The sequence below is a fragment of the Rhinolophus sinicus genome, chromosome 6 (assembly GCF_057876585.1).
Source record: "Rhinolophus sinicus isolate RSI-liver-muscle chromosome 6, RSI-T2T, whole genome shotgun sequence".
Taxonomy (NCBI): Eukaryota; Metazoa; Chordata; class Mammalia; order Chiroptera; family Rhinolophidae; genus Rhinolophus; species Rhinolophus sinicus.
This window is the reverse complement of record NC_142506.1, coordinates 22,666,590-22,694,165: the sequence shown is the minus strand read 5'-3', so window position 1 is coordinate 22,694,165 and position 27,576 is coordinate 22,666,590. Positions and strand designations below refer to the sequence as shown.

Sequence of the window (27,576 nt, the reverse complement as noted above, 5' to 3'; positions counted from 1 at the left end):
AGTTTCCTCATAACTATGTGTAGCCATCATTTTTGTGCGTGTTGTTTCATTTCCCTAGCCTCTAAGGGCAGCATTGGGTTTTGAATTCATTTAACTAAATTACAGCCTAAGACTCTGACTAGCAAAAGATTTCTAATATGACAAAACAAAAAAGAAATTATATACCCCGCTCAGAAAGAACCAATGTTTACTAACTCGTTTATATTTTCACTGAAATGTTGCACATAAAAATGAAACTGACTCCGGGAACCACAAAGGGCTAAGATCAGAATGTTTAAAAGTTTTTATGTTAAGTTGAATTTAAGCTTTATAGTTTTAGATGATTGGGTGAGGATATTGGTGTTGCACATTTCAACTTTAAAAAAATGAGACGGGTATTTGAGAGTAGCACTGATGACTCTACAAACCACATTTTTGCTTTGCTGCTGGCTGTCTGCCAGGTACCACCAATCAGAGCTGCTAGAGGGATATCGCAAAGCTCAAAGAGGAAGAAAGTGAGCTATAAGACAATGTAAAGTAGTAAGGCAGGTTGGCAAAATGAAAGGTACATGCCATAATTAAGGGCCTTCATTGTTTATTTTATTCTTTTGTTTGAGCACTGGCCACACTAAATATCTTTACAGGGCTTACCTGGCCCAACACCTCAAATCTGTGATCCTTGTTAAAGGAAAGAATTGTGTTACTAGGTCTCCTAAAGCCTTTTCTGGGAGACCTCTTTAAAAGAGCTGACAATGAGATGAGGACAAACCTCCTTATGGCTCAGAGAGGGAGAAGAGCAGTGTCCAGAGACAGGTCAGCTGTCCAGAGAAAATCCTCAGGGGCTTGGGCCACAGATCAACTGGGTCAACAGGGCAGAAGGACGGTAAAAACAGTTGGCACTAGAGCTATAGAGATAGCTCTCACAGCTCTAATTATAGATAAGAATTATCTCTTTCCATCTCCATCCCCCACAGAACATGAAGAGAAAAATTAGAATGACTCTGAGAAAATATTAGATTTCCTTCTAATCAACCACAAGCCTTGTGAAAGCACTGAAAATTCCGATATTGTAAATACGGCAGAGCAGAACTCATCACTGGGTGAGGATCCATAGTTTTAAGCACTTTTTGTTTAACATAAAATGAAAGCCATAATATTAATAAATGCATATATCCCACCATCCAGTTAATGGATATTTTTGAAAATGTTAAATTTTCTTATAAGGCTAATTGCTACTCTACTAAATATGGGAGAAAAATGTCTAGCAAATTTGTAGATGACATTACAAAGGGACATATGTACATAAACAGTAATTTTAGTATATGCATTTATTGCAATGTCTACTGAAAATTATTATTACGAGTACTGTTAGGAATAGTTGATGACATATGGATGATATAAAAGAGAGGGAAAGTAGTTAAAGTCAATAATCAACAGACTAATCATACATATGGAGAAAATATGCAAATCGCCATCAGGAAATCTTAATTAAGATCAGGGTTAATGAACCTGTTGGATGTGTGTCTGGTGATAACACATATATTTAAGATGTCTGAATAAAATTTTACACAAAAGGACCATATGTGATTTTATAAAATAAAAATTCTAAGTCTTAATTTTGTATCCCAAACTTAATTATCATTTTATTAACTTGAATTATGTGACAAGCTGTCAAAGCTACCCATTTAAATTAGATTGAATACAATAGATCTTTGAGATATCCGTCTATTAATTTATTTTAATGTATAATGCTAAAATGCGTTGATGCAGCTCTGGGAGAATCAATTAACCTATTAAACTTTTAAAACTTGTGTTAGGAAGGAGTTGTTGGAGAGTTGGGAGGGTAGAGTGAGAGATGGAGCATCTAGAAATAAAAGAGATAAGCACACACAGACACACACACAAAGATAGACATGGCAGAGAATAAATGCAATGCAGAAATACTTTGGTGATAAAAAATTGGCAAATGTAATTTTAAATATTTTACATTTTTTGGAGATGGGAATGAGCAAAGAAAATAAATATTTTGTGACATTTTGTTATCCTTTCAGTGACATTTCAATTTTAGAATATTTGTAAGATTTTTGAATAAATTCCATTTTAAACACTTATCCCTTAAGGTTAAATGTAGATGGTTATTATTTTGTGAAGTATTTTAGTGATGCATTCTAGCTTTAATATTCAGATTGGATTTAATTTTTTTCTCTTTAGCAACATAATCATCTCATCATACCAACCACTGGGAATTTTTTTTCTCTCCAGTTTTCATTTGCAAATTTCATTATAGCACGATATGGTTACCATCTGGTGTGTCTTATATAACATTACACTCAGGCTTTTCAGCTTTTAAATAATAATAATATTTCAAAGCAAGTGGAAATCCTTTCTCAGAATATGATTTCATGTAACACATTTATAAAACATAAAATGTAATTTAAGATTGTGCTTATTATACAGATTAGAAATATGCAGATGTCATATTCATACGAATTTTAAAACCACATTAGGTTTTTAATAGTTTATTATGCAACTTATCAAGTTCTTCAGGTTAGCTTTTTTGCTTAATATTGCATTATCATTTTAGTTATCTTAAAGCTTTGAAAGTCCTATAATCTTTTTAAAATAAATGGATTAAAAATTTGTCATTGCACAAGGATTCTTGAAGCATCTCTACTGAATAATTATTTTGTAAATTTGTGAAGTAGGTTTTCTGAATGAATAAGCATGTTAGTTTGCCCTCCCTCTCTTCTCTTTATCCTTGCCTTCCTTCCTTCCTTCCTTCCTTCCTTCCTTCCTTCCTTCCTTCCTTCCTTCCTTCCTTCCTTCCCCTCTCTCTCTCTCTCTCTCTCTCTCTCTCTCTCTCTCTCTCTCTCTCTCCATATATATATATATATGGATTTTACTATATATATATAGTAAAATAGTCTTTGAATTTTACTATAATCTTGGTAATAAATTTTTGCTTTTAAAATTAAAGTTGTGGATATGTTTCAGTTATAAATATTGTTTATTGATCTGGCAGAAGGAATATACATATAAAGGAATTAATTTGTATTTAATTCATTCTTAAGGCAACTTGGGTCCAGTGGCAAACACAATGCTGGGCCCATGGTTGGTGTCAATAAATGTTTGTTCAACTGTAGTCAATCAGCATCGTTTGTTTTACAGGCTTACTTAGCATTGCTGCTCTACATATGTAGTAAATTTCCATCTTCAAAATGGTCTGAACATCTAGAAATGGTTTTATATAAATTTAGTCAGTTGTATTTTTGGTGTATGACTGACATGTTGACTTCTTCAACAATCATTTACTGTTTGACAGTCACTCAAAAACACAATCCCTGTACTTTAATAGTTAAATGTAGAAGATACATACATAAACAATTGAGTATATGTAGTAGCCAGACTCCAGAGATAATTTCCTAGACCATGTAGCATGGTCTCCCTATGAACTGTTCCTCCCAGTATTCATGCCCTTATAGTTCAACCTCCCTTTGAATTAGGAATGGCCTTTAATTCACTTGTAACCAGTAGAATATGGCAGAAGTGATGCTGTATAACCTACGAGGCTAGGTCAGAAGAAGCCTTGCGACTCTGCCTTAGTCTTTTGAACCCTTACTTGCTCTGAAGGAGCAGCTGTCAAGTAGGAAATGCAGACACTCTGAGATTACCATTTTGTGAGGAGGTCCAAGCTAGCTACCTAGCGAGACTGTGTGGAGAGATAAAAGGCCAAAAAGACCCCAGTTGTTCTAGCAGTCCTAACTAGATACCATGTTTCCCCGAAAATAAGACCAGATCTTATTTTAAGGTTTGCTCCAAAAGATGCATTAGGGCTTATGTTCAGGTGATGTCATCCTGAAAAATCACCCTAGGGCTATTTTCCGGTTAGGTCTTATTTTCAGGGAAACACGGTATGTGACTCAAAAAGCCAAAAGATGACTTTTAACTTCAATCGTCGTCTGACTCAACCATGTAAAGCGGCCCATGAAAGAACTGCCCAGATGAGACACTAAGCTTTGGGGCTGTCTGTTAATGCAGCTACAGACGGTATAATAATGGGATCAGGATAGAATGGGAGTTCCTGTCTGAGGTGGGGCAGGGTGGTGATGGTGGAGAGAGAGTAGAAGGAAGTAAAGCATGGAGAATATAGACAGTTTGCAAAACCTAGTAGTAAGGCAATAAATGATGCTTCTTTTATGTAAGAAATATTTTTGATCAGCAAAGTTGTTTTCTAATCACCACGTCTCTGAAAGATAGGCCTAGAAACATTTTTAGGGAGCCTAAAAGTAGAAGTTCACTCATTCATTCATTTACTTGAGGAAGTTTTGCTAGAACCAATGCTCTGGGTTAGATGTGACCAATAGGTGAGGACACTGAGCCAGGAGTGCCATTTACTTTTCAATGAGAATGGTAGTAAACGGAAGGAGAAAAATGAGGTGGTAACTGAGGTAGAGGCAAAGTGGCGGAGAGATGTTTTTAAAGTGGAAGAAAACAGAACAGATTTGTAAGGAAGGAGAAAGGTGATTGTATAAAGGTAGTTAAAGGGTAAAGTATGGAAAATAAAGATCAGAGGCATAGATGGCATCCATTGTCCCAGTTGAACAGAGGGCGAACTAATTTGCTGAATTAAATGATTTTTGTGCTTCAATGGAGGACCAGCTGAGGTTGGAAATCATAAATTTGTGTTGCAGCCAATCACCATGGTAATATAAGTTTCTCCTACAATATAGTTCCCAAAGCAGAAGGAATGAAATTGGATGGCTGAGTCTAGGTTAAAAAAATAAATTTGAGATATATTTTCAACACTTACTTTAGCAAGTATTATTGAGTTTGAAAAACTCAATATGAAAATATTAAGTATTATGTATATTATGAAATAATATACACAATCTTGGGTTTGAATTCTGACTCTATAAATCCCTAGAAGACTTGGGAAAATCATCTAGCCACTTAACATGTTTGTTCACACATAAAATGGGAATATTTACCTACCAGATTTCTTATGAGGCTAAAATGAGAAAATTTAAGTAAAGTGGTTTATATTCTTAAATGTATGGTTTTACTATATCATTTTTTTCTTTGACAATAGATAAAGTTTCATTTAATGGATGGCTTCAGTTTCATCCTGTCTATTTCCATTTGTTAATCTCTCTCTTTTTATCTGCATCTGTAAAAAAGTTTTCCACCAGTTATTTTATTCCACACAGCTACATTTGTCTCAGTTTTTACTTTGTTAAGCTGTTTTATCTCTTTGTCCTAGCAGACCACAAAGAATATTTTATGCTTTTTTTTTGCCTTGAATTCCAGTGTGCTATAATTTCTTTGTGTTTTTCCGATAGAAGCCTTAATTCTACTTTGCTGATATTCTTTGTCTTAATTGCCTAGTGAAATTAGCATAATATGGATACTTTAATTCTTAACCCGATTGAGCCAAAGATAAAAGACATTTAGGCAATTCCCTTGATTATCTAATTTCTTGGTTAATATTTTCATAGTTAGCATTTTGCCACATTCCTTTATTCACAGAATTGCTTATTATTTATATAATTTTCCTAACTCTTATCCGTTTATACATGATATCTGTTGGTGCCATTAGGTTTGAAACATAGTCTTTAAGCAAAATGTGACTATCTTTATTCAACTTCTTTTTGCAAAATGTCAGTAAAAGCCTGAGATGGAGGAGTTTGCTTTCTTATTTAAATATCCCTTTAGTATTTGCTCTTTTCTATTTTTCATGTTTCTATGAACAACAAGTCAGCATTTTAAATTTTCAAGTGAAAATAGACAGACTGAATAGATGAGCTGTAAGTTAAAACAAGACATGCCTGCGTTTGGTTGGAATGACAATTTTCAGTTCATTCAAGGGGGAAGTGCTGCATAAGGAAAGAAACTGTGCAGATAGCTTCTCACCAAAAATAGCCTAGCACAGTTCTGAAAATTGGAATAAGAGAATTCTAAGGAAGGTGGTATAATATCTAATTGGATGACTGAGATGGTACACAGAGGGAACAGTAAAATAACTCTGAAACAGCTAAAAAGGAAAGAAAATTCCATTGTTCTTTACGTATTAATCTGAATCCACACATAACAGTTATGATGAGCTAATTATGAGAATTAACAAGACTGTAAATTTTTAACTGAAGAGTCTAGTAAGATTGAGAAATCAAATTCCAAAGACCTGGGTATGATGTCATAGAAGTAGAACTGCAGTGTTCTTGTGGCTTAGCAGCAATTCTCATTTGACTATATGCTTGTGAAAGACTGTCCAGATTTCTAGACATGGTCAGAAAAGAGAAGCCCTATGACCAAAGTTGCTCTGCATACCCAGCACTGAGTTAGCTGATACTTACATACCCCTGGGTAGATGTACTCTATTTTGGGTAGGGCAGGTTAGTCAGGCTTTTCCATGGTTTAAATAATCCTCAGGATTATTTGTCAGCCTATGCTCTGATTCTAGGATCATCAAGATACATTCTGATACAAAAACTTACTTATCTAGGTAAAGGAAAAGGTATCCTGAATATGATACTTGAGCAAACTGTTGACGTGCAAAGAATGTCTTCCACTAGAAATTAATTAACTGTCTTCCTGGCTTATAACATTATGAATTTTGTTTTTATGAATCAATTAACCTGATCATCACTTTTAGGCTAATTTCTGGTGCTATGAGAATGAGAAACAATGATCTAAGCCAGCAGTCTCAATGTACAGTCAGTTGACTGCTGGGGTCCCCAAGACCCTTTGAGCGAGCCCATGAGGTCAAAACTACTTTCATAATAACATTAAAATATTATTTATCCTTTTCACTGTATGATATTTACACTGAGACACAAAAACACAAAAGTGGCGAAAACTGGTATCTTAGTAGGAATCAAGGCAGTGCTGCACTCTGTTCTGCACTTTTACGCACTTCTACAAAATAAAAAAATTCCACTTAATGGTGTTCTTGATGAAGCAGTAAAATGTATTAATTTTACTAAGTCTTTGAGTGACAAAATAGGAAGCGTGCATAAAGCAAATTTGCAGTGTATTCAGGGACAGTGGTTGTCTTGAGGAAAAACACTTATGCAATTGTTGGAGCCGCAAACTAAATTAGCTGCTTTTTTCCATCAAACACCATTTTTACTTGACAGAAAGACTGAGAGGTGAAGGTGGATATTCAGACTTAGGTGTTTTTGCAGATATGCTTTTGAAATGAACAAAATAGGACCATTATTTCATGAACTACAGCTGGTAGCGTTTGATTAATGCCAATGATGAAAATTGTACTTTGGAATGAAAATTAAAATTTTCAATAACTGGCATCAGCTAGACTTTTCTAATGAGATTAGTAATGACACTAATATATAAGGTTTTAAAAAAATGTAATAGGATGTGTCAACTTGTGGATTATCTGTAAAGTTTAATGAAACAATATTTTCTAAATAACTAACAATGTTACAAAATCATACATGAGTAAAAGAACCATTTGAAATGCAGGACATATCAATGGATTTAAAGTAACAGAGTATGAAAAGTTATTCATTTGGTGTCAGATTTTATATTGCTGCAAATGTTTTAAGAAACTACTTCTTATTAAATTCTGGTGTAGTTTCAAGGAAGAATATTCAAAATTGTCTGAAAAGGCTACTAAAATGCTGCTCCCTTTTCTACCTATGTGTGTATGTGATGGCAGATTTTCTGAATATACTTCAATCGAAACCATCAGTGAGAACAGACTGTATGAAAAAGCAGATATGAGGTCTTCTTTTAAACCAGACATTAAAGAGACTGGTAAAAATGTGAAATAATACGTCTCCACTTGCTATTTTTTCGTTTGTTTTGGAAAATAGTTAATTTTCATAAAAAAGATGTTATTTATTTTAATAGGCAGTGGATATAATACAGTTTTCTTAGTTTCAATTTCTCATTTGGTAAATTACCAATAGACATAACCTACAGAAACAAAAAACTCTTTGGGATACTCAATACTTTTTAAGATTGTAAAGGAATCCAGAGACCAAACAGTTTAAGTACTTTTACTCTAAGCCATTCTCTCAAATGCCAGTTTTTACAGGGGCCAATCAGAGAATGGGAAGGCTCAGCAGGCAGGTTGTCAGCCAGAGGTAGTAGAGACTGAGGCAAACCAGAAAGCTCAGATTGAGTATGAAGGAAGCAACCTCCACTCAGCTCCTGAGGGTTTCTGTCCTGTAGGAATGCGGATCCCCGGTGACCAGATCTGATGCTTTGTCTGAGGAAGTGGAAAATCCAGAATGTTATGAGAAATATCCCACGTTTTCAATGTCGGCAATGAATTCCACTACAAACATGAAAAATCAAATACCGTGCAGGTCAAATAAGACACCTGTGGAGGCAGTTTCGGTCTATGGGCCACTAATTTGCCAACACTTTTGCAGGATCAGCATGGGCTGTGGTCCATTCACTAAGGTGACACTGCCGCTGAGACTGTTGGCAGTGAGCCTCTCTTAGTGACTGCATCCTCTACCTCATTGTCACAATCAAACCACAAGAGATTGCTTTAGAATTATATTATCTGTGGGGCCTGATATTTACTCCATTAGGACCAACGTAAAGGAGCATCATTTATTCACAAAGGGTCTGAATCGTTATCCCAACCATCACTAAGAAGTCCACTGCATAGGCTGGTATAATAGGCCTTCAACTCCACCTTGGCCAATGTCAACATGTCATTGTAAAACTTCTCTTGCTTTCTTTGCGGTATTCCAAACAATTCATACTTGGTGTAATAAATTATGTCTATAGATAATGACATAGGCTGTGACCCTACCAATTGTCTTATCTATATACTGAAGAATTAGTTGGGACCAGAACATAGATCTCAAAGTGAGAATAGAAAAAATAATCACGACAAATATCTATTATCCTTATAGCAAAAATTAGTAGGCCAATAGTGATTTCATATTATAAATCTTACCACAACCTAGATTTTGATATAAAATATCATTTTTCCTATTTTGTTTCCTGACTGAATTCTTATTTCTATAAGTCTACCATTTAAGCAAAGGCAATTGGTACAAATTATAACCTATTTTGTATAGGGCTATACAGTTTGCACTAGCAACTATTAAAAATGATTTCACATGCTCTTTCAAATGAATTTGATCTCAAGAGATAATTCACCAAGCTGGTTGCGATGGTCTGACTGTTTGTGTCCTCCTGAAATTCGTCTGTTGAAATCCTAACCACCAAAGATAATAATAATAGGAAGTGGGGCCTTTGGAAGGTGCTTAGGTCATGAGAACAGAACCCTCATGAATGGGATCAGTGTGAGAGCTCTCTAACTCTTTCTATCAGGTGAGCACACTGTGAAAAGGTACTGGAAGAGGACCCTCACATTACTATGTTGGAGACTTGATCTTGGACTTTCCAGCCTCCAGAACTATGAGAAATGAATTTCTGCTGTTTATATGCTACCCAGTCTGTGGTATTTTGTTATAGCAGCCCAAACACACTAACACACTGGCTAATAATAAAATACCAGGATAGGGCCAGCAGAAAGTACTATGCCTATCCATATAGTATATAAGACAAAATAATGGAAGGAGAGAAGATGATAAAGATATCTTTCTTTTTTTGTTTTCCTATTTTCTCCATCATGTGCATTACAGGATGGTGTGGTAGGTATTTTCTGTGTGGAAAGTAACCCACATTCTTAGAAAACTGAAGCAGAATTAGACAGAACAGAGGATAAAGGGAGCATGGAACAGCTATTTAGGATTGGCTTGGCTTTGCTCTAGATTTTAATGGAAAATGCTAAAGGCTATTAACTGGGTTCTATAGTGTTTACGTCATTCAACTAAATCTACTGAGAGACAAGACATAATAGCACATAGAACAGAAACCTGAGGAGGAATGGGGTATTGTACAGTGCTGTAAAGGCATATCTCACAGTTGAATTAGTTGCTAACTTGTAAGAACTAAAAGATTTCACATAAAAATTCAAATTTCTGCTTCCCTTCAAAGAAAGAGACAGTCTAGCAACTCTTGGCAGTAAGTTCCTCATGAGAAGTAACTGGTGACAGTGAAGAGCTTCTCCCTCCTTTATTTTAGACACACGCTCTCTGGTTATCTACAGTCCTCCCTTGGCCCACGGCACTTAGCTGATTTATATGCCTGGTCTTTGTAAACATTTAAATGTGTAATTTCTGCTTGAAAATTCCAGCATCCAAACTTTTCATTACGAGAACAGCATTTTAGTATTAAAGTATTTCACAAACTTCCCATGGGACAATAGTTGCATTTTTAGTTATTTGGTTCACAGGAAATTCAAGGAGGACATACAGATTTCCAGACTATTTGTAATAACATTTTAGTGCTTCCGTGGTCCTCATTCATAGAATAAATATTTATTGGGCACTTACTATGTGCCAGGTGTTATTCTAAGAACTGGGGCAACATATGTGACAAAAACTGACAAAAAACCCTGCCCTTTGGCACCTCTAGTGTAGTGGTAGGACACAGATCGTTAGCAAGACAAATGAATAAAATATATTATCACAAATTACAATAAGTGCTAAGAAGAATAACGAAGCAAGGAATAGGGGTAATGAGTGCTGAGGTGTGTGTGGGGAGGAGGGGAAAGGGAGAGAGGACACTTTTAGACAGTGAAGCCAGAGAAGGCTTCATGGAGGAGAGGATCTTTGAGCGAGGGCCGGGAGAGTGTTTCAGACCTAGGACACACCATGTACAAAGGCCACGAGGTGGGAATAAGCCGGGTGCATTCAGGAAACATACAGGACATCAAATGGTCTAGGGAAGGGTTAAAACGGAATTTTCAGGCCCCAGTGGGAAATAAACTAAGTAAGGAGATAAGTTTATCTTCAGGCCTCAGAAGTCATTTTATCAAAGACTTTTTAGTTTGGGAGAGGATGGAAATGTCAGAGTAAATAAAAAAAAAAAGTGTTAGGAGTACAGAAGAGGGAGCAGTCACCTCTTTAATTACGAGGAGAGGGTAGCAAAGGAGATTGATATTTTGGAACCATTATTTGCATGTAAATTGCTTTTCTTCATGAAAATATGAGTCTTAATTTGTCATGTTGTAGAGAGATAAGGTTATAACATTCTCTCAAGCAAGTAGAAGAATGTGGCTAACATAATTATAATATTAATTTTCAGAGTTTTAGAAGATAAAGAAGCATTTTAGTTATTTTTCCATCTTTAATTCTGTTCTCAAAAGGAGTTTCCTTTTCCTTCCCAATTTCTCCCCTAAAGCTCTCAAAAACATAGACATTTTGAGAGCTTTTTCATAGGAATTTTGAGAGCACTTTGTTATAAAACACCAAAAACAGACATTATGGAAATGTGTTTGTTAAGGGCATATTCAATAAAGAAGAAGTACAATTATTTTTATATGTTTTTTTATATGACCAGGGCCTTTTCATTTTCAAAGGTATATTCAAATACCCCAGTCATATGTATTCATAGCTGAGTTACAGCAAGGGTCTCCCGCACCCAAAGCAAGCTGGTAGTAACAGCAATTTGTACCAATCCAAAGCAGAATGTCAGCATTCCTCTGGGAAAGTTAATTCAGCTATTTTGCCCTAGTTTTTTATAATGATGAAATTCTCATAGGTAATTTCCATAGATCACTGCATCAGTCTGTCAAATATAATGCTAACCATTGTATTAAAATATTTTTTCTTTTGTCTCTATGAAAAGCATTCGGAACATCAAATGAAGATGAATAATGGTGTAAAATATAGGCTATGAGGATAAAAAAACAAATGACAAAGGAATAACTGGAACTTAGCATACCTTGCAGGAATAAAGTATATTTTTTTTAAAGTAGGGTTCTTCATTAAATCAGAGCACTAAGTTAATCAAACCTGTTACTGCTTAGATTGTTTATACTCGAGGACTGCTTTGAACATCATAAGTGTATTAACTGGAAGTTGGTGCAATTACAGTCCTTTCAAGATCTAATCTGGAGGGTGGCTTATAAGAATGTGGAACATAGAAAAACTTGTCCCCAAAGCTACTAATCAAATGCATTCCTGATTAGTTGGGTTTAGTTTTTGATTGTTTAAAACTTCCCTGTTTTATTCTAGAATACAGTAACCTTCCATTAAAATTTGGCTATTTGATACTAAATGATATAGATAGAAAAAAATAACTAAAACACAGTAAGAACCATATATAATTGTTCAAAATACAACTTCACAATGGTAATTTTTTTAAAAAGTAAGGAAAATGACTGTGTAATAAGATAAAAATTATTTTTTTTGTAAAAGGAATGTGAATGTATGATCTATTATTGAATAGCATTTAGAACATCGATTTTAATAAAGCTATATGGAAAAACTTTGCTCTCCTTCTAAGAGTTATTTTTTTCCACTCAACATTTTGTTCAAGATAAATATGTGTGGAGCTATCACAGAAATATATGAAGACAAGGCTCTTATTACCTCCATTCTAAAATGCACTTTCAGTAAGACTGCTTAAAGTATATTGTTAAATTTTTAAAATGTTAAAAAACATGATTCTCATGAAAATAAAAAAATGAACATGTACAAGGTTTCATTTAACTTATTTATTCAAAGGAGAATTTGAAGCATATTTACATAGTCTTCAAGAATGCTATCTATCTATCTATCTATCTATCTATCTATCTATCTATCTATCTATCTATCATCTATCTACCTATCTATCTACCTACCTACCTACACATCTGGCTGGTTAATATTAGCCTATAGAGCAATAAAATATATTGCTTTTCTAGTGGGATGGGAATCAATTGCATATCCACCAGAAAAAAATGCATTTGAATTGCTACAGACGTGAATCATTTGCGTTACTACCAGTTTTCTGCAATTTAACTCTGTCTCTAGAGAGTTCCAGAATTGCCTTGTCCATAGAAAGACAATCAAAGGAGAACACTCGATGCAACCAGATAATTCCTGGAGGGACCACAAGACAAGCTTTCATAGAAGCATTTCATTGAAAACACACCCAGTAATCTCCTTTGCACACCTCCTAGTTACGAACAGTTTTTTTCCCCCCTAACCACACCAATCAGACAATGGCATATGGTGTTTGTACACAATAAATTTTTATCATCTTTTCTAATGTGTTACCCGGGATCTTTCTGTGCTTTACGACTGATATAAAATAAATTGAAATTACCCAAGTTTTTTGTGAATTACTGTAAAGTTGTTTTTTTTGTGTGTGTGTGTGTTTTTTTTTACCTATTCAGGGTTACCTATGGGTTTCAACTCTTGCTTCCACTGAATTCATTCAACGAGTGGATTGCCTCACATCCTTAGAGTTCTCATCCAAGGCACACTGTTCCTTAGGTTAAACAAAGCATCTCACATGATTTCTGCAACTTCCTCCAATATTTCTGAATTAAAAATAACTTCAAATTAAACACCAACATTGCAGGTTATTAAAAGACATTTTGACATGCCACTCTAATGTATCTTCGATGGCCACTTTATCCTACATAAATCTTAAAAACTGAGCATCCCTGTAGATACCTAGGAAACTTTCAGGTGATTTGGGACTAGAATTCCTAAATTGTATCTCTCTACATATCTTAGATCTTTGATTTGCTATTACAACCCTTGTCTCCAAGAAGTGAAATTCAACACCTCACTATAAGTTAACAATATGGTTCTATATAAAGTGACAATGGGATCTTAACAAAAGGACTCTCTTGGAAGGAAGATGAACGATTTGGTCTAGTCTAGACAATGGTACTTTTGGGATCCATACTTGATTGCATACTAAACTACAAAAACCATTCTTCCTTAACATGCAAATAAAAATATTATGGATTAATGTTAGAATAACTTTAGAATTAACTTTGTATTAATTACATTAGGGTCTGTTAAATTTGTTTTAAGAATGGTTGATGCATTTTGTGGGAACAATCTGAGGGCTATCCAGGTTCATTGTCAAAATGTCGGACAGGGTTGGAGTCATCTGACAGCTTAAGGGGGTCTGGAGGACCCACATCCAAGACGATTTACTCATACGGCTGAAAAATTGATGGTGGCTATTGGCAAGAGGCCTCAGAGGCATTAACCTCTTCACAGGGTTGTTTGAGTCTCCTTACAATATAGTGGTTGGCATCCACCAAAGTGGCTGATATAGGAGAAAACAAGAGGAAGAATCAATGTCTTTCTGACTTACCCCTGAAAGTCACACACCATCAGTTTCTGAATATCTTATTGGTTACCTAAGTCACTCTTATTCAACGTGGGTGGGTGTGTCAGCCTTATTCAAAAATGTGAATACCCAGGAGATGAGGACCATTGGTGGCCATCTAGAAAGCTGGCTCCACAGACACGCAGCCTAATCTGGCCTGAGAAAGAATGGTTTAAAAACTTAGTCTTGAGAGTGAGATTCAGGTCACAGAAGATGAAAAACATTAGGAAAAGTAACCAATTTTATGACTTCAGTTATTTTAATAAGCCTACTTGGATTGATTTTATTTATATCTCTATGTATTCTGGAATATCGTAATTGAACTGACCCAAAATCTTTGCTTAGAAACAGTCGACTGAATGCTGTACAGAGAAATGTTATGTTTTCTAAATCACAATGCCTAGCAACTATGAAGTTATCAGTATCAAAATATTCAAGAGAACTGTCAACAACTTTTTTACTTGTTGACTTCCAGTTATAACAAATGTGAATTAATTCTGTTATTTATTCTTTCATTGTTTTTACAAAAAAGATGTGTTCCACCCCTTTCCCTTCATATTCTACCCACCATATTTTCTTCAGATTAATTTCCTTTTACGTTGTCAGAGCAGTGGAGGCTTTTTAATAATGGTTTTGAACTATTGTATTTTTTTTAAAAAATAAGGAAATTACCTTGTACCTACCTGAATTCGCACCATTATAAACATTAGTTCCAATTTAACTAAAAATCTATGTCAAAATAAAAGTAATAAAGCTTTTAGAAAAAAAATGATCATGTTCTATTGTGAGTGACAGAAATTCAACTCAAGTGAACCTAAGCAATTGGTCTTTTATTGGCTAATGTAATTGGAAAATCTGATTATGAGCCTCAAATATCCTCTGCACTGTGTGTCTCGCCATCTCTGCTCTGCTAGCTCATGCTTGGTTTCATTTTATTCATAGGCTCTCTCTTCCAGATGGACAAGATGGCTTCCAATTATGCCAATCTCATCTCCTCTGATGCTGGCAATTCCATGGGAGACGGTCTTTTCAGGTACCAACTGCTGGCTTGTTTTGTACATCCATAGTGAATACAGCACGAGGTCCATGAGAAGAGGTCCTTGATAGGCTCAGCCTAAACTATGTTCCCTCTGCTGAGATAGGACTTGTGATTGACTGCTCCACAAGGATGACCTAAAGGGAGAGGGTAGTAGGTTTTCTTTTTTTAGGATGCAATGATGACCAAGTTTAAAAGAGAACTAGCAAAAATGAATTTTAAGTCAAAACTTATAAATTACATATCATAATAATGTAACAAAATCATAACAATCACTGAAATGTTTCATGTACTTTTAAAAAATACTGCATATTTCTATTTCATCAATATAATGAAATATATTGTGTATTGAACGTCTAATATGTGCTCTGCTTTTTATATACATTATCCCTACTCTCCACAACAACTCTAAGTGGTCCTATCTTTATTCTTATGCTAAACGGAGGAAAAATTTCATCATGGCAAAATTGTGATTAGAATCCAGATTTATCTTGACTCTGAAGACTGTAATTTTTTCAATATAGCAAGTTGCATCTCAATAGAAGATTTGCTGGCTCAAATAAAGTGTTAATAACTATCATAATCAGCAAAGTTCACTACGTAGCTTCTTGTGGAATAAAATTGGACATATATTTGAAAAAAAAGCTTTATATATAATTTTTAATTCAAAGAGGACAATTTTCCCATATTAAAGTCAGAGTTGCCCATAAATGAGCACATAAACGAGCTATGACAAAGGGTAAAGGCAGAAATATTTGAAAAAGCATACATTTTGTTCCCTGTGACTAACACAATATTATTTACAGGTTTGGTTGCTGTGGTGATGGTCTCATATGTTCATCTTCATCCAGAAACCCAACAGAGGTTTGCTTGCAGTAGAAATAAATTCCAAATTAAACATTTCATTTGCAGATGTTTAATTTTCATGAATACAGAGAACATTCAATTATATATAATTTTATTACATCACTACTCCATCATTGTAGTAAATTAAAATATGTATTTAAATTTGTAGACTTCAAAGATTATGTTTCTAAGAAAGGATTCTATTTTCCCCCTAATATTCATTTGGCTTTGCATAGTCCTAAAATAAAATGGCTTTATTCCCTTAAGGCTGATAGATTTGTAAGCTTTCACAGATCTGAGAGCACAGTTGCAACCAGGAACTTCTCAGTTTGTATTTTTAGTACAGTCCAAATATAAAGAAATTTATTGGGAAGGTAAGATCTCAGAAAGGCAGCCAATATAGAAAAAAAAAATGAGCAAAACTTTAAGTTAAATAAATTATGGCTAAGATAAGTCTCCTCTCTGTACAAAATATTCAGTCATTTGGAGGAATAGTCTTTTTCTGCATGTCGAGTTTTCATCCTTGCAGGAACCTACTTCCTGTTCCCATTACACATGGATATTTGATGTAGAACCTTCTTGCTATTGAAACTTCTTGGTATTTAAAATTCCAAGGCTGCTGTCAGTTATGTAACTTCTCTTCCTTTGTCACTATCATAATTTCCTTGCTTTGATTTTAAGAGCTAGATCATTTAAATGTGCCATCTGTGTCCAACTGAATGAGTGATTGACGATCTTTGTTTCTTTTTGTTTCTGGATGTTCAGATTAATCTATACACCATATTCATTTATTTTGGCAGATGGTAAATCATTTTTCTTTGTTTTTCCCCCCATGTCAACTACTTATTTGCCATTACCCTAGTCAGAGATTAAAATTTTCATGTCCAAATTGTAATCAGTATCTGAAAATGTTGAATTGATCAGGTTATATAACAAATTAACACTTCATTATCCAGTAACAGATTATCTAGTAATGACTTCCAAATGTTATGATGGATGGTTTAATTAATGAAAGTGTGAAATACGTCTAAAAGTGTGTGAACATAAGGTGAATTACAATAGCAGTAGTCAACTTAATGTCATCATAAGTAATAATATCCACAAAATTGCAGCATTTGTGGTGATGATGTTTTTATAATACACATTAAAATAAATAATCATTAAAATTACAAAGTTGGCATATTCAACATAAATTTTCTGTGTAACATGATTGCATGTTGGGACACACTGGCTTAAAATATGATGCCCAGACTCCCAGATTCCAAGATATGTTCGACTCTATATAATCTCATCCATCCCAGATAATTTCTGGTCTTATCTTTAGTTTTTTCCTATTATACACATATTTTCCATGATTTTCTTTATTTTGTTTATTCTAAAAAGAGGCTCTTCCCTTCAACTTCTTCACTTAGAACACTCTCATACCATTTTCTACACGCGTTTCTTGCAGCAATTATTACATTACAATTTATATACTTGGTTGTTGATATGTGTTACTTCTCATAGACATTGTTTCTTAAAGAATATGAGGTCTGACAATTAAGTTTTCCAGCTTATCCTAGAAAAAGTGCTACATATCTAATTTCTGAATATCACTAAGGTCACCTTCAAAGTACTCCCCTTGGGAAGCTATGCACTGATGCCCGTGCCTAGTCCACCTTTCAAAGCTATTTTGGAACTCTTTTGCTGGAATGGCCATCAGAGCTGTAGTCATATTACACTTGATGTCCTGAATGTCATCAAAATGTCTCCCTTTCAATATTTCCTTTATCTTTGGGTAGAGAAAGAAGTCATTGGGGGCCAGATCAGGTGAGTAGGGAGGGTGTTCCAATACAGTTATTTGTTTACTGGTTAAAAATTCCCTCACAGACAGTGCCATGTGAGCTCATGCATTGTCATGATGCAGGAGCCATGAATTGTTGGTGAAAAGTTCAGGTCATTTTTCATCTTTTTCGTGCAGAATTTTCAGCATTTCCAAATAGTAAACTTGGTTTACTGTTTGTCCAGTTGTTACAAATTCATAACCTTTATGCTGAAAACTTACTGAGATGGAGAACTGATGTTATCACATCTAGAATCACTTCCCAAGCAGGTTGTGGGAAGGAATATAGCCACAGAGGCAGAAGGTCTCCTTAGACGGGGGAAGATGGGGGTTTATGCCCACCTCTATCAACCCCGTGAATTCTCCTGGTGGTCTCCACGTGACTGTGCCTGTTTTAGGTCGTTCCTCTCTTGAGGAATCTTACCTATCATTGGCTAGCCAGCCATCCTTTGGGGCCAAACAAGGAGATGGCATAAAGGTGAAGCAGTGTCCCTGAAAGGAATAGTCTCACAGACTCTTCTTTATTTTTAGGGGTAGGCATGAGGGGACAGATGGGCAGGCAGCTACATGACAACAGATGAGAGTATGCAGGGTCAAATATATGGTTTGGAAGGAGAAATGACTATGGCTGGTGAACACACAGTGTGATATATAGATGATATATTACAGAAATGTACACTTGAAACCTACATAATTTTAATAATTATTGTTATCCCAATAAATTTTAATTAAAAGATAATTAACTGAATTATCATATGACCCAGCAATCCCTCTTCTGGATCCCTCTTCTGCTTTCAACCCCAAAAGATCTGAAAACATTTATCTGTAAAGATATATGTACCCCCTTTTACATTGTAGCATATTCACAGTGTAAGACATGGGAACAACAGACGTGTCCTTTGACAGATGACTGCATAAAGAATATATGGTACATATATACAATGGAATATTACTCAGCCATAAAAATGATGGAATATTGTCATTTGCTACAACATGGATGGATCTTGAGATTATCATGCTAAGTGAAATAAGTCCAACAGAAAAAGTCAGAACCATATGACTTCACTATAAAACTGAAAGCAACGAAGGAATGAAACAAGCAAACAAGCGAAAACTCATAGACACAGACAACAGTTTAGTGGTTACCAGAGAGTAAGGAGGGAGGGAGGAAGGGAGGTAGAAGAGGGTAAAGGGGGTCAAATATAAGGTAATGGAAGGACAACTGACTTTGGATGGTTAACACACAATGCAATATATGGATGATGTATTATAGAATTGTAACTTGAAACCTATATAATTTTATTAACCAATATCACTGCAATAAATTTAATAAAAAATAAAAATTTTAAGAGTAAAGACCATGTAAAACACCCCAGAGTTCAAGTTGTAGTTCTACCACTTATTCCATGGTAACTAACACAATGGCAGACACACAGGAGGTGGTAAAAAAAAAAAAAAAAAAAAAAAAAAGAAAGAAAGAAAGAAAGAAAGAAAGAAAGAAAGAAAAAGAAGACAGTTCACTTTGAACACTTATCTTCTTCTATTTAAGCTGTAGATGCAGTTGACTTTTCCAATCTTCCAAAGCCCCCAGTTGCTGGACTCTGTCAATATCTATAGTCAGTAGTCAGAAAGCTGCTCTTAGCAGAGCTGCTCTATGTCTGCTTGCAAACTGGTTAATTCTTGTTTAGTTTCATTCCATCCCTCCAGTACCTTGCAAAAATAAGGAACAATAAGTAGCCAATATAAACAAATTCTCTGAAATTTTCTAACAACTTTTCCTAGATCTTAAGACTCAGGAAACACATTACCAGCTTTCCAAATTTCTATGGATGACCATTATACCGCATGTTTTGCGATAGCATGATAAAGTTCTTCATCTCTTCAGTGTACAGTAGCTGTTCCCTCATTGTCTGTTGTCCAGTTCTCACATGAGTGCTGCATATTTCAGGTGTTGTTATTGTTGTATTCCACTTCCAGGTACCGATTTCATTATTAGTTAGGCTGTAACTAGGTACAGAGGCTCAAATGAGAGAAAAGCTTGTTTCACCCTCATATCATGTGGAGGTAGGTCTAGCTGGGTGGATAGATGGCTCTGTACCACAAAATCATTAAAAGGCCCAGGTTCTTCCTGTGCTATTGCTTTGCCATCCCCTATTTTATTTAAAGTGCCTGTGGAATCCAAGGGATATAACAGTGGGCAATTGCAAATGCTAATGGTTCCCATTCTGGGTAATGACAGACAGAATCAAACACTAACTACACCTGCATATTGTAATTTATTATGTATATAACTAGGCCTGTTGTATTAATCACTTAGCAAATTTTGTGTTGATCATTCAGCTGGTTGACATATCTAGTTATTCTCAACTAGTCTTTGCTTTCTGTAGAAGGAATTAACTTCACATTTGACAGGTTAAATAACAATACTGTAGTTAAATAAGAATACTCCTGGGTACTAGGGTCTGTTCAGAATTTTTCTCTGCTTATAATCTCTGGGGTTCCCGTGGAGGATGATGGCATGTGTAAAGGGAAAAGCAAAGTCAGTGGGAAAACAGTGGAAAAGGAAAAAAAAAATGGAAAAAAAAGAACTGGAGAGGAAATCAGTAAAAATCTAGTACAGATGTTTGTTTGTTCACTTTTTGTGTTTTGTTTTTCTCTCCAAATGCCTCTCCATGGTATCCTCAATCTGTTAAGATTATTCAGGTAGAAAATTTTATTTAAATAAAAGATGGAAAGCAAAAGATTAGTAATGGCATAATGAAACTGCATTCTATTTGTGTGGCATTAAACGATTTCCACCTTGCCTAAGAAAATGAGACCTAAGCTTTGACAGAAAGGCATGGAAAAAAGCAGCTTAAAAGTGATAGGTCCTGAAAGATAATTGTTCTTCAGATATGCAAGTGCTTCCTATAGGAACCACATATTAATCCTTCAATTTTGCACTGCCAACAAAAAGACAAAACTTCTACCCTTTTTCTGAAGGAAAATAGATGAGAATCTTTATTGATCTGGATCAGAGAGATTACAATGGTGTTGCATAAGCAGCACAATAAGAATATCCTCTTAGATGCAAAGGCCACACTAAATTGATGTATGTTTAGCCATGTAACTATTTTGTGAGCTTCTTTGGAAGAGATGTATCTCTTTTAATAGAAGTAAAGAAATAGCTAGTGCCCTTTGTAATTAGGCTGATATAAAGAGAGACCAAGTAAGTCTGAGAGAGAAAACAATCCATCTAGAACCAAACTATTAATCAAATGATGTAGAATTTGATTAAAAATTTAAATGAGCATTTTATTTTTAATAATTAAAATGTAATTCAGAAGGAAATTTTAGATAACCCTCATCTTTCATTGAAGTTGTAACTTTCCCATCTCTGCGTTTCAAAAGGCTGCATCATTAAACATTACAGTCATATCTTGGTCACCTTCAGTACCAAGTGATTTATTTAGAGAAGTAATCTGAGACTATCAGTGAATCATGTATGTCCTTTGGGTGACTTGAATTTTTTTCTATGTAATAGAAATAACACACATTTTGATACAAAGGTTATTGTTCAAGACAGAAACAAATTAATGTATATTTCAAATCACTTCATTTTTAAAATGGAGATACTTTTTTAAGAGCAGTTTTTGATTTACAGAAATAATGAGAATATAGTACAGAGTGTTCCCATACACAGCTTCACAAAGGGTCTCTTATTATTAACATCTTGCATGAGTATGGAACATTGCTACAGGTAATGAACTGATATTGAGGCAGTATTGTTAATCAGAGTTCATAGTTTATTCACATGTCCTTAGCTTTTACCTACTATCCTTTTCTGTTCCAGGATCCCATCCAGGATACCACATTACATTTAGTTGTTATGACTCTTTAGGTTCTTCTTGGTTGTGAGAGTTTCTCACACTTTCCCTTGGTTTTGTTGTCCTTGACATTTTTGAAGGTTGATCAGGCATATTGCAGGATGCCCTTCTCTTGGAATTTGTCTGATATTGTTCTCCTGATTAGACTGGGGTTGTGGGTTTGAGGGAGGAAGATCGCAGTGGTGAAGCTCCATTTGCATCATATTATACCAAGGGTACACACTATCAACATGACTTATGACTGTTGATGTTGATCTCGATTACCTGGCAGCATTTGTCAAGCTTCTCCACTGTAAATCTTGTGTTGCCCCTTGTCTCTGTTGTGATCTTTCAAAGAAAGTGTATGCACAGCCAATACTTAGTGAGTGTGGAATTATACTCCCTGTTCTTTAAGATGGAGAGCCTACCTAAGTTATTAATTTAATCATTTATTTATATCAGTATGGACCCACGGATATTTATTTTATACTTTGGGTTATAATACAATACTACTCGATTTATTTTGTTGCTCAGCTTGTTCTAGCTTTGACCACTGGGGACTTAGAGTTGGTTCCTATGCCCTTTGACATAGCCCCACAACATGTGTTTGCTTTGCCTTCTTACTTTCTGGCACTATAAAATGTTCCAGGCTCATCCTGTGTATTTCCTGCCTCAGGCCTAGAATCAGCTATTTCTTCAAGGATCCCTGTTTTTTTTAAATTGGAGAATAGTATTAGAAACCAGAATGTGAACACTAAGTGTCCTCATTGCTACTGTGGTGTTATTTTTTTTAGCCTTGTCAGTGACAGAACAAAGAAATATATGTGCGCGTATGCCAACTCATTTATGTACACATATGTTAAATACTACTATATGTAACCATCTTTAACTATATTCAGCAAAACATGAGTTCATACTGATATGTCCAACTCTGATCTTTACCTGATTATTATTTTAACCTCCGTCCCTTACTTATCTTAATTTCCACTCCACCAATGAGGAAACTGGCTTCCACCAACTGACATCTATTTACTTAATTATTCTATTCCAATATAGATGTATAGCAGTATTAAAATTGTAAATGCATATACCACCTTGGGGAACAGCTTTATCCACTACAGTATAGCCCTTAAGTGCAGTTCCTTTTGCCTTTAGTCTTACAGAAGCCATTCATTTCCAAAGTCACTTAGGTCAGTACTTTCCTCCCATCTTCTATGAGATTGTTTCATATATTGATAATACAGTTACTTTCTCTTGTCACAGCCTGCATTGCTTCCTGGGATCCCCTAACCTCCCAAATTATTATTTTAAAATTTTGCATGCATTGACATTTATTTTTTGTGCTTTAAAGTTTTATGGGTCTTGACAAATGCATAATGTCATGTATCTATAATTAAAATTCCGTACAGAATAATTTCACTGCACTAAAAATCCCCTCTGCTATGCCTATTCATCCCTTCCAACTGACTATGAGCCCTGGGCAACCACCATTTTTAGTACAGTAAAATTACTCTGTATGGTATTCTCTATGATATTGTAATTATAGATACATGACATCATGCATTTGTCAAAATAATTTATTAGTAAGTCAGATAAATCTGAGTAACAATAACACTTACACACTCATCATATCATAATTCTTTTCAGTGTTAATTGCTCTCGTGTTATTTTTCAATCTTGAGTACTTATCATCCATGCTCAGTTTAGTTTAACCCCAGATGTGGATTAGGGAAAATAATACTGACATAATGGTATGAGGGGGTTGGGAGAAAGGTGGGCTATGTCAAATTACATTTTCATACTCTTATCATAGCTCCAGAGAAAGAACATCTTTGGTGGTTAATAATTCAAGAGAATTGTAGTTTTCTTTAGCGGCCCTACATTCGAGCTGGTAGACTGTGTAAACCAAATTGCCCTCCATAAATGAGTTTGGGCCTCATCAAATTAGTTGAAGTCCTGAATAGCACAAAAAGACTGAATACGAGGGAACTTCTCCTGTCTGACTGCCTTTGAACTGAGACATCATATTTGTCCTGCCTTTGGACTCAAACTGAAATATTGGCTTATCTTGGGTCTTCAGCATTCTGGCATCCAGACTGGAACTACCTCACTGGCTCTTCTGTGTCTTTAGCTTACTGACTACAGATTTGGGGACCTGTCAGCCTCTATAATCACGTGAGCCAATTTCTTATTTTATATATATATATATATATATATATATATATATATATATATATATATAATTTTTTTCTTTCTATATTTATGACATATTGTTTGTATATATATGTGTTTGTGTATATATATATATATATATATATATATATATATATATATACATACATACATACATATACATATTGGTTCTCTGGAGTACCCTGACCAATGATTTCATTATATCAGTGTTTTCAAATATTAAAGAAACTGCAGTAAGAAATACATTTTATACAGTGAACAAGTAAACATCCCCCCAACATACATATATACACATACATGTAAGATAAAGTTTACCTTTTCTATAAACCAATTTTATGTTAAATATAATTTTATTAATATTTAATAGCTCATGAGAAAGATCCTCAAACCATCTCCCTGCAAATTAGAAAATATTTAACTAAATGTGATTGATAGTGTGTCTGGCTGTCCAGAACACACAAAGATACACCGATGTATACCATTTATGCCTGGTTGAGTTTTTTCCCTTCCATTCCACCATCTCAGTCAAGGATAAAACTTCAAATTCTGGTTCCATTAAGTAAGCTTTGAATAGTAACAATTTCCTCTATCTGTGTTACAATACAAAATATTCTTTAATCTTAATCCAAAATCACAATAAATGTAACATCTGACAATTATCTTTCAGTGTAAATGAAGAACCAAATTGTAACAATCTGTAATGATGAATGAGTTCAAATATTGTCACTACTTACACTTTTTAGTATATGTGCTGCCGAAGCAAGCACACTAATTACACTTTAAGTTCCAGCAATAGGTCTTAAATACGTCCTGTAATTTTTTTTACATTATCATTTTCTAACATAATAAAGCAATTCATTTTATGGGTGATTTGTTTCAATTCAATTAAAATATTACTGTTATCATCAACTAAGAGACAGTTATAACACTGATAATCTTTAAAAAAAATACATAGAAAGTTTGTAACTAAACCAATGGTTAGTAAAATGGTTTTTATATTAAAAACCACCTTGAAATACACAGTTTGGCCAATAGTAGGTTAAATATACTTGTCCTGGCTCACAACCCACTGTGAATTATGTTGATTAAGATTGAATTGTGAAATATTAATGCCCCAGTTATAATGACAGACAAAACTCAGGAAATAAGAAATTTGAGGTCTGACAATTAAGTTCACGAACTTGTTACAATGATGTTGCTAACTTTGACATCAAAGAGATTAGTCATTATGAATTTGTACCAGCTGGACAAACAGATAACCAAGTTTACTATTTGGAAGTGCTGAAATGGCTGCATGAAAAAAATGAAAACGACCTGAATTTTTCACAATTTATGGTTCTTGCGTCACTACAATGTACCAGCTCACACTGCACTGTCTATGAGGGAGTTTTTAGCCAGTAAACAAATAACTGTTGGAACACCCTCCCTACTCACCTGATCTGGCCCCCAATGACTTCTTTCTTTACTCAAAGATCAAGGAAATATTGAAAGGAAGACATTTTGATGACATTCAGGACATCAAGGGTAATATGACGATAGCTCTGATGGCCACTCCAGAAAAAGAGTTCCAGCGTTGCTTTTAAGGATGGACTAGGCACTGGCATCAGTGCATAGCTTCCCAAGGGGAGTACTTCGAAGGTGACCATAATGATATTCAGCAATGAGGTATGTAGCACTTTTTGTACGATGAGTTCGCGAACTTAATTGTCAGACCTCGTAAGACCAAGATCCTTTTCTAGCTAAAGCGTGCTTCCACCACATCCCTTACATGTCCCTTTTCCAATGCTCTTACAATCTGCTTCAGTATTTCTTTGCGATGCGTGCCGTTCTTGCTTAGGACTTGTGAGGTGTACTTTAATACGTTATATGCTACGGTATACTATGCTATGCTGTCTTATCATTTTCCACTCCATCCCAATTCTATTCTGCCCTGACATTCCATTTTAGTCCATCCACTTCATTAAAAAAAATAGTAGTCAAAGCTCAATCAGTTTATTTCATTATCCTTTAATGGTTTTTGCTCTGCAGTGTGCTAAAATAATTTAAATTGTTTCCAAATATGAGAGTAAAAGCCACGTAATTACTTCTAATATAGACCTTGTTTTTATATTAAAATGATAACACAGAGGAATACTATACAGGTATCAAAAATGACTCCAGTGTTTGTTTCATAAAAAATGACTTTTATACCAATATGTGTGCTTTGCTTTATCACACATTTTTTGATCCACAAATCTACCAGTCTTTGAAATTTGAAAGAGGGTAGCAAAAGGCTGTTATTATACTGCTCTTGCAAATTCTGATACGAATTGGACAAATTGTGCTACAATATACTTTTGTTTCTAGATCATAAATTATCCTTTTCATGTAAATGCCAGTTAACTAGCCCCTCTCTCTTCATATTTACAATATCCTTGAAAGGATGTTATATGAAATTAAATGAAAAAACTCTTGCTCTGTTCTCTGAAAAATATTTCTAGAAAATAGATGTCAGAGAAAGATGGTTTTGCTAATTGAATTATCAAATATATCTGCTAAAATTTCTCTGAAGATTCATTTATAAGGTAATATGATGAATTCCAAGTGGAGAGATGGACTATATTTGTCCATGCATTTAGAATTTTGGAATCAAACAAATTGGTTTCTGTGAGTGATTTCTTTAGCATATTTTATTAGTCTCTGTGAAAAATAGTATAGAATAATTAAACAAAAAGGAAAAGAGTACTAAGAATTTGTCAAATGTCCATTGATTACACATTTCTTAAAATTATTATTACAAACTTAAATATTTTTATTTTTTATTTTTTTTAGTTAAAATTTATTGGGGTGACAATGGTTAGTAAAATTACATAGGTTTGTAATTTTGTAATTCTGTAATACTTCATCTATATATCACATTGTGTGTTCTATCTTTAAAGTTAAAAAAGAGATTTTGCTTTTCACTGTTACGCATAGAGATTTCTGCAGGGAGCAGTTATTTTCCTTTGTTTGAAATCTTAAGGATAATTAGCTCATGTGAGGAAATAAACTATGAGTAAAGGTAAAAGAATGGCTTTTATTTTTACATTTTCATTCATTTATCCTTCCCTTCCTTCCTTCCTTCCTTCCTTCCTTCCTTCCTTCCTTCCTTCCTTCTTTCCTTCTTCCCTTCCTTCCTTTCTTTCTCTTGTCCTGATGGCTTGTGATCAAGGTGGTACTATTGGATGTGAAGGGTTTTTTGTTTGTTTGTTTTTTTAACTTTAGGAGCAAGTCCTGTTGAAAGGAGTTTCCTACAAAGTATAGTTACCATAGCAACTGTAACTTTCTTTTATTTTGACAAGTACCATTAAGTATTAGTTGAGGATAATAATTACAGACTAGTTTAAGATAAAACATTTGCTGTACAGCAAAGACATGTGTAAAGACATGGTTTGGGAAAAATTGTCCTGGTTTAGAGAAATAGAAATTATTCTTTAAGGAAGATTTGATTTTCTTCCTTAGATAGATGATTGAAATTCTGTCTATATATCCCCAGTGAGGTATTTAGGTGATTAGTGATGCGTGTCAAGAAACATTTCCCTCCCATAATTTCAAAATCAATTTGTTATGCCAAATTTCTCCCCACATACACACTTTGTCTGTATGTGTGTGTGTGTATTTGCATATGTATGTGCTAAACTTGTATAAACTGCTTTAGTTCAATTATT

General features: G+C 34.6%; 1 protein-coding gene across 1 annotated transcript in view; it reads left to right on the top strand.

Annotated features, from left to right (window-relative positions):
* The window catches only part of LOC109457602 (uncharacterized), a 182,385-nt gene that overhangs the window by 149,578 nt on the left and 5,231 nt on the right, over positions 1-27,576 (top strand). The window contains exon 5 of the mRNA XM_088799299.1: positions 15,091-15,181. Within this exon, the coding sequence (XP_088655425.1) occupies positions 15,091-15,181 (91 nt within the window). The remainder of the gene's footprint in view (positions 1-15,090; positions 15,182-27,576) is intronic.